Source organism: Anas platyrhynchos, chromosome 3, assembly GCF_047663525.1.
Source record: "Anas platyrhynchos isolate ZD024472 breed Pekin duck chromosome 3, IASCAAS_PekinDuck_T2T, whole genome shotgun sequence".
NCBI lineage: Eukaryota > Metazoa > Chordata > Aves > Anseriformes > Anatidae > Anas > Anas platyrhynchos.
In genome coordinates, this window is record NC_092589.1 from 33,770,377 (window position 1) to 33,778,479 (window position 8,103).

The 8,103-nt window shown below is 53.0% G+C and overlaps 1 protein-coding gene across 1 annotated transcript; it reads left to right on the forward strand.

The window, feature by feature from the left end:
- Nucleotides 1–2,738: 2,738 nt before the first annotated feature.
- Nucleotides 2,739–7,057, forward strand: CYP1B1 (cytochrome P450 family 1 subfamily B member 1). The gene is made up of 3 exons (XM_027453911.3): nt 2,739–3,575; nt 4,053–5,069; nt 5,806–7,057. The coding sequence occupies exons 1-3, from the start codon at nt 3,556–3,558 to the stop codon at nt 6,416–6,418; spliced, it is 1,650 nt and encodes a 549-aa protein (XP_027309712.1). The 5' UTR covers nt 2,739–3,555; the 3' UTR covers nt 6,419–7,057.
- The last annotated feature ends 1,046 nt before the right edge of the window (nt 7,058–8,103 follow it).

Below are 8,103 nucleotides of genomic sequence, written 5' to 3' on the forward strand. Positions count from 1 at the left end.
TCAAAAGGTAGAGTAACATTTTATGCAATAGGACATTGCATTTAAGCTTCCAAGCGATCTGTGTTTTACAGCGACGCGACTTGTTTCTTCATCTGATATAGTATTGTGCAACATTCAGACACAGGCAATCGGAAACAATATTTCCAAGGGATTATTTAATGAAGAATGGGCTGGATCACTCTCTAAACGGTAAACAATTTGTACAAGCTCTGCACTGAGGCGATTCCAGGATAAAACATTGCTCAACTGTTGTATAATCCGCCTTAAGAATTTGTAAAACGAAGAGTGAGAACCCAGGTACGGGAAAGAGCCAAAGGAACCCAGTGGGGGGGGGGGGGGTTCTCCATGGCATGCTGCAAAAGGAAGAGGTAAGGAAAGAAAATGAGACTATGACAAGTCCTTGAGAAATTCCAGTTGCTGCTCCAGAGGATTTATGTGCAGCAGCTCCTAACTGACCTTGCCAGTACCCAAAAAAGCAGCCAGCGGCTGTCATGGTTTGAAGAAAAAATGAGAACTGAGCCTGCAAACCCTTATTTAGGTAAGTAGCTCTTAACACTTGCATAAAAATCTGGTAAGGGTTAAGGCGTTTTCTTGAAAAAGGGAGGATGGTGGTGGAGAGCTAAGAAGTCCCTCTCAAAAGACAAATGAAGCCTCTCCAGGTTTTGCAGCTCCTGTCCCTTTACCAGACTCTCACCTCCACAAGGGCTCTTGTCCACCTCCAGAAAGCTCTTCCGTTCAGACTGGCAGAGGTACTGATGTCCCCACAGACCCTGCCAGCCCCTCCGTCTGGCATTCCTGTCAAATCAGGCAGGATCTTTAACAGATTAAGCCCGAATTCCTTTCCCTTAATCCCAAACCCACCCACTTCTGCCCCTTCAACTGCTTTCCTCTTCCATATCTTACACTGAGTGCGTTTTTCTAGGCCTCAGAAAAATTCACTCTAGGCAGCGTACATTTTAACCAATTCAGTCTTTAGTTCTGAACAACACTAGCTTTGCCTCAGAAATTTGGGACTGGCTTCAGCAGTACTCCTGTCCGAATAAAGCCACAAAATTTGGAGAAAAGAAGCATGCATTACCTAAGAGCAATTCTGAACTTTAAGCTGCTAGAAACACAAGAAGAAAAGCAAGAAGAGTGAATAAAGAGGCAGGCAGGAAGGCAGTTTCTGGAACCAAGGGCTGGTCTCTCTCTTGTCACGCATTCACTGGGGTGATTCACCCAGACTAGACTTGGCAGTAAGGGACTAATCAAGGTCACACAGCATCAGAGCCTAGAAAAATGGATGAACTTTTATCACGTACGGACATCGCAATGCTCAGGCTAAAATGTAAGAGCAGCCTGAGACTGTAAATACCTTGTGAGCACAGCGCCTAGTGCAGGGGCACCAGCTGGTACCACCACCCAGGAACAAAACACCTAAAAGAGACTTCTTTCTTCCTTTCCTCTCTAATAGTGACAGAATTTCTGAAGACCAAAAAGAAATGGGGAAAAAATATAGCAAAATATAGCAAAATGCTTTCTTACAGCATTAAAATAAAAGGTAGCAGGACTTTTAAATAACTCCTAGGCTCAGGACTTATTTACAGCTTTTACTTTATTTACTTATATTTACTTTATTACTTTATATTTACTTATTTACATAAATAATGCCCTAAGCTGTGGCTCTGCGGCTCACAGCATGGGCAATGCACGTCCCCTGCAGCCAGCTCCTGTTGGATGTTCTTCCTTCTGCTTGGCCACCTCGCAGGCATCATTTCTTTGTAAATTCGCATTTCCATGGGAGCTGGAACGGAATCTCCTCTGCTTGCTGCAGACTCTCAGAGTGCAATGCAACTAGTTTACGTGCTGCATCCAAGGCAGGATTTAGGGACTTACCGAGAAGAGCTGCAACGTCTGGTTTTAGGCAACTGACTCCCACAGTCACCAGGAGAAAAAAAAAACAAGTTTGCCTGCTGGCGATGGCAAATGCCCAGTACTATAACCCAGAGCTCCAGTAACTGCTGCGTGCCACTGTAACCACCCCAATCCAGCACCCAGAAACAGCCTTAGCCACATCTGGCTAGTTACAGCACGTGAACTTTGCTTTCTACCTTGTGGTGGTGGGGGAGAGAGCAAAGCCCAGGTCTCTCTCCAAGCTTGCCCGGCCCTCAGGCCGCAGGGACAGAGCTGTGCATCGCTCCCCTTCGAAGCTGGACTGCGGGATCCTTCCAGCTCGCCCCAGAGACGGGGTGGGAGGAAGGGAGCTTACTGCTGGCGCTGCGGGGAGAAAGCTCTGACACCTCTGTCACTTGGCAGTGGCAGGAAGAAGCAGCACAGCGTGTACTGAGGCACACAGACGGGATTTGGGAGGCACGCGGAGAGACGTGGCTGATGCTGCTGTGAGCAAGAGCCGTGCTGCTGTCTGGGGGAGCCCAGGGCCCTGGCAGCGGGCAGGAGCGCGCTGCTCAGCAGGGGAAGAAGCAGCAGAGCCCCGGCCAGGGCTGGGATCGCGCCCCGAGCTGGGCTGCCTCCCAGCACCTCATTTAGCCTAATCCCCAAACGCCACCAAACCCCCTTCCCTCCCCTCGCGCTGTGCCCGCGCACCAGCTGACAAAGAAGCTCCGGTTCTTTATTTTGCCTCTCCACCAAACGCCCCAACGAAGCGAGCCCTTCCCCATCTCCCTCCCCAGGGCTTCCCTCACGCCGGGCCGGGGCTGTAGCCCCCGATCCCCTCCGGGGCCGGGCGGAGGGGACCGAAGGGCTAAAAAAAACCCCTCCGGCAGCGGGAGGGAGGCAGGAGGGCGGCGAGGCCGGCGGGGGGCGAGCTGCCCGGCGCTCCCCCGCCGCCTTCCCCCCGAGCCGCTGTCAGGTACGGCGAGGAGGGGTAGGGGCCCGGGGAGGAGATGGCTGGAGGCTTTCCAGCCCCGGCTCACGCAATGCAAACTCCGCACGCAACGGGGAGGCGACAGGCGGAGGAGGGGAAGCTCGGCGGCTCCCTCAAGCCCCCCCCTCCCCATCCCCGAGATGCAGGGAGACGGTGCCTCCTGACACAAGAGGGGCTGCTGCGAGCCTCCCGGCCGCTCTCCTCCGCCGTGAATAAAAAAAAAAAAATAAAGAAAGAAAAAAAAAAAAAAAAGGAAAAAAAAAAGCATCCGGCGGCTCAGCCGCTCGGCTTGGCGACGGCCCAAGGGCGGCTGGCAAATAGCGGCGACCCCTCCGGCCAGGGGAAGGGCGATTTGTCAGCGGGGCCAAGTGCGGCACGCCCGCAGCGCAGCGCACCGCGGATGCCGGGGGATTTAAAGCCGCGGCTCCCCATGCCAGGAGCCCAGGCGAGGCTGCTCCGGCTCCGGCTCGGGCTCGGCAGGGCGGGCGGCCCCCCTCTCGCCCCCTGAATCCTCCGCACCCTTCCCCCGTGGAGGCTGCGGCAGGTGGCTGCCGGCGGGGCGAGCTCCGACGGGTGAAAGCGGCCCCATGGGGGGCAGGAGCCGGGGCTCCCGATGAGATTCCCAGAGCCCGGGATCTGAACGCCGATCTCAGCAGCTGCCCGGCTCCTCTCCATCCTCCCCGAGGGCTCCGATGGAGGCTGCGTGCAACAGGTCAGTCCTGCCGTCTCCCTCCTTCTTCCCCGCGCCGCTTCGGGCAGGCTGCGGGACACGGCGGGGAGCGCAGCCCGCGGTCAGCCCCTGCCACCGAGAAGCCGGGCTGGGGGCAGGCTCGGCAGGAGGGGGCTCCGAGGGTCTTTAACCCGGCGGAGCGCTGCTGGGTGCCGGGATGAACCTGTCTGCGTGCGGCACCCGGGGAGCTCGTCCGGCCAGAGCATCCTCCGCTGCCTCAGCCGTTTGCAAACCTCCCCTGGCAGGGGGGAAGAGAGCAGCGGCCCCGCCGCTTTTGAGCCCTTATTGTCTATTATCCCTTGCTTTTTTTTTTTTTTTTTTTTTTTTTAATTTTTCTTCGTTTTGCACAGGACCCAGGCGGGCGCCTAGCGGGGACGCGCCGCCACCCCTGCGCCCTGCCGGCCGGCGGCGCGCCCCCGTGCCCTCGGGCTCCCTCTGACCTGTCCCCTTTCCTTGCAGCATGGCCCTGGAGAGGCTGGGGGAAGCCCTGCGCGGCCCCCCGGCCCCGCAGAGCTGCCTGCTGCTCCTCGTCTGCCTGCTGGCCGCCGTGCACCTGGGCAAGCTCCTCCTGCAGCGGAGACGCCGGCGGCGGCAGGGCGAGCGCCGGGGGCCTCCGGGCCCTTTTCCCTGGCCCCTGATCGGCAACGCGGCGCAGCTGGGCAGCGCCCCGCACCTCTCCTTCGCCCGCCTGGCCGGCACCTACGGCGCCGTCTTCCAGCTGCGCCTGGGCCGCTGGCCCGTGGTGGTGCTGAACGGCGAGCGGGCCATCCGGCAGGCGCTCGTCCGCCAGGGGGCCGCCTTCGCCGGCCGGCCGGCCTTCCCCTCCTTCCAGCTGGTGTCGGGAGGGCTCAGCCTGGCCTTCGGCGGCTACTCGGAGCTGTGGAAGCTGCACCGGCGGGCGGCGCACGCCACGGTGCGGGCTTTCTCCACCGGCAGCCCGGCCACCCGCCGCCTGCTGGAGCGGCACCTGCTGGGCGAGGCGAGGGCGCTGGTGGCGCTGCTGGTGCGGGGCAGCGCCGGCGGCGCCTTCCTCGACCCGTCGCGGGTGCTGCTGGTGGCCGTGGCCAACGTGATGAGCGCCCTGTGCTTCGGCCGCCGCTACAGCCACGGCGACGGCGAGTTCCTGCGCCTGGTGGGGCGCAACGAGCAGTTCGGGCGCGCCGTGGGCGCGGGCAGCCTGGTGGATGCGCTGCCCTGGCTGCGCCGCTTCCCCAGCCCCGTGCGCGCCGCCTACCGCGCCTTCCGCGACCTCAACCGCGATTTCTACGCCTTCGTCCGCCGAAAATTCCTCCAGCACCAGCGCAGCCTGCGGCCCGGAGCCGCCCCCCGCGATATGATGGACGCCTTCATCCGCCTGCAGCGGGAGCAGCCGCGCCTGCAGCTCGAGCACGTCCCCGCCACCGTCACCGACATCTTCGGTGCCAGCCAGGACACGCTGTCCACCGCCCTGCAGTGGCTCCTCATCTTCCTCATCAGGTGCGCGGCGAGGGGAAAAGGGGAGGCTGGGGGGGGAACGCGCTGCCCGTCCCCGGCGAGACGGGGGGCTCGAGAGGCGTCGGGGAGAAAATCACAGCTGGGCAGGGATAGGAAAAGGTTTGAAAGAGTACGCAAGAAGCACAGGGTGAGGAAATCGCATCTAAACAGTAATAGAAAAGGGACGAAGAGAGTAGTTTCTAAGAACAGGATATTCATAAAAGTCCTCTGAGCACCGTTAGCAGGGATTTCTCAAAGCACGCAGACCTCCACGGGGGCATAACACGCCCAGTGATAACAAACCCCGTGCCGGCTTCTAGGAGGCACACACAGAGCTGGAAAACCAAGTCCTCACTCTGCCAGAAAGCCCTGTATTTTAAAAAGTAAGGTTCACTATAAAACAAAACTTCAAAATTGGATCAGTACATACAATTCAAAGCATTTTAAGTTATTTTCACCCTTTACGTTAACGTCACATGTAATCATTTTTCAATGTGAAAATTGAGCGAACTTAAAATGACACCATTGCATGGAAAACTGGGAGTTCACAAAGTTTTCCATCAAGATCTACACAACCAAAGTTTAAAAATATGGCAGGAACAAGCTGCCTGATTTAGAGCAGGGATGAGGATCTGGGAAAAATGTTTACAGCACGGGTTATTTAAAAAGCATTATTGAGAAAGACGACTAAATCTTTTGAAGGTGTTATGTATGTACACACGCTTACTTTAAATGGCAGGTACCCCAAAGTGCAGGCCAAAATGCAAGAAGAAGTGGATCGGATTGTTGGCAGAGACCGCCTGCCGTGTGCTGAAGATCAGCCCCGCTTGCCCTACATCATGGCTTTCTTGTACGAGTCCATGCGGTTCAGCAGCTTCGTGCCCGTTACCATCCCGCACGCCACCACCACCAACACCTTCATAATGGGCTACCTCATTCCCAAGGACACCGTGGTATTTATTAATCAGTGGTCAGTGAATCACGACCCAGCAAAGTGGTCCAACCCAGAGGACTTTGACCCAACGAGATTTCTGGATGAGAACGGCTTCATCAACAAAGATCTCACTAGCAGCGTGATGATTTTCTCGATGGGAAAGCGGCGGTGCATCGGGGAGGAGTTGTCCAAGATGCAGCTGTTTCTCTTTACCTCCATACTGGTGCATCAGTGCCATTTTACCGCTAATCCAAATGAGGATCCAAAAATGGACTTCATTTACGGGTTGACCATTAAACCGAAGCCGTTTACCTTGAATGTTACGCTTAGAGATACTATGGATTTGCTTGATAAGGCTGTCCAGAGACTGCAAGCAGAGAAAACAGCCAACGAAAGTCAGCTGTCTGCAAACACCTAAGCACCGAGCCTCGCATCTAAAGATACTTCCTCTGTCTTCTTAGAATTAAATAAGTTATAGTTTGTTTTGCTGATTTTTTTTTTTTTTTTTTTTTGGGAAAACAGCCAACATTGCAAGGAACAAGAGCAGAAAGGAAAACTTCACAAGACATAATTCAGTACTCTCTAACTCTAGGAGAGCCAGGGTAATGATTTAATATATTAAACATTAAACATACGCAGTTTGAAAGCAAGACTTTCATTTCCTTGCATGTTCACAGAAGTTGCCATTGTAAAGCACATTATATCTACTGACTGGTTGGATGGAGCACCTCTGGAAACTGGTGATACAATCCTTTCCGTGTCTCCACACGCTGTGCCTTAACTCTAACTTTGCCTTCAGTGACTCCACATCCCAAAGTAAGATCTCATACTAACAAAACAAAACACACAGAAACCACCCAGCCAAACACGCTGGGAATATTGTAGCCTCCCTCTGAATTCACCGTCCTGGAAAGAGCCATAAGCATGTGGCAAGCCCTGTGTTGTGACTGCTGGGGATGTACATTAATGCCTCAATAATAAATATTTGAATGAGTTTTGGGAAAATGCCAATGTAAAGTCTTGCCTTTAACGTTCCAAAGTGTTTACATAAATGACTTTTTTTAAAAAAAAAAGACTTGCTTATGAACACAACATTTTAAAATGCAATTCATATTTTATATACGAATGAACAGAATGTCCTGATACAATAACTTTTCATTAACTTTTGAAAGGAAAAGTCAAGTTTGATATGTCACCAAATAACAAACGTGATACAATCCATATGCTGATATGTTCATTAGTGTGAAGCAAAGAGATATTTGAATTAGAAGGCTCTTGTAAAGGAAAAGCTGAACTTTTTGTTTCTCATGCAAAGTATTAATGCCCTGTCCCTTGGCACATAGGTAAGTCATTTAAGATTCACACGTTCCAAAGTATGCAGAAGTGAGAATTTGGGGGTTCTACATTGAAACACTCGTGCCACAAGTAATGCCTACAGTAAATACAGGCCAGCTCACCACTCATTCTGTTAGGCTGAGTTTAACAGTGCATCCAAAAATTAACTACATAGTTTTTCTTCTGAGACTTTGTTCCAAGCAAATCATGCTAAAACTAACATTACACATCCTGATTGCTGTACATGTTAACTGAAGAAAAAGGTACTTCTAACTTCTTTTGATGAGGCAAATGGTTAAAACAAAAATCTAAACTATTATTTTCAAGTAAAACATGTATGTGAAACTTTATGGCCTTGAACCTCTGGTTAATGTTTGTGCACACAAAGCAGCCTATAATTCTCTGAAAAACAAGCTGTCATACATAAACGCCTGATTTTGAAATGTGTTGGGCATTTCCGAGGAGATACAGATCACCATATGACATCCATCAGAAACGAGCGTACCTCACGAACCAAGGTGTTTGTAGATACAGAAACACAAGGGCTCAGTGCTGCAGAGTGAGGTGAGACCCAAGCAAGTCAAGGGTTGCAGGGCCAGGTCTTCTCATAGACTTCATCACGTTGGCAGCAGTGACAGTGCTGCTGTTGTAATAGCCTGAACTAAGTCTAGCAGTACTGCCCCACGCAGTACTTTTCAGGTCTCCGATTTCATACGGCATCAATTCCCTTTTTTCAAAGCTTAAGCACACACATGAACAACAAAACGC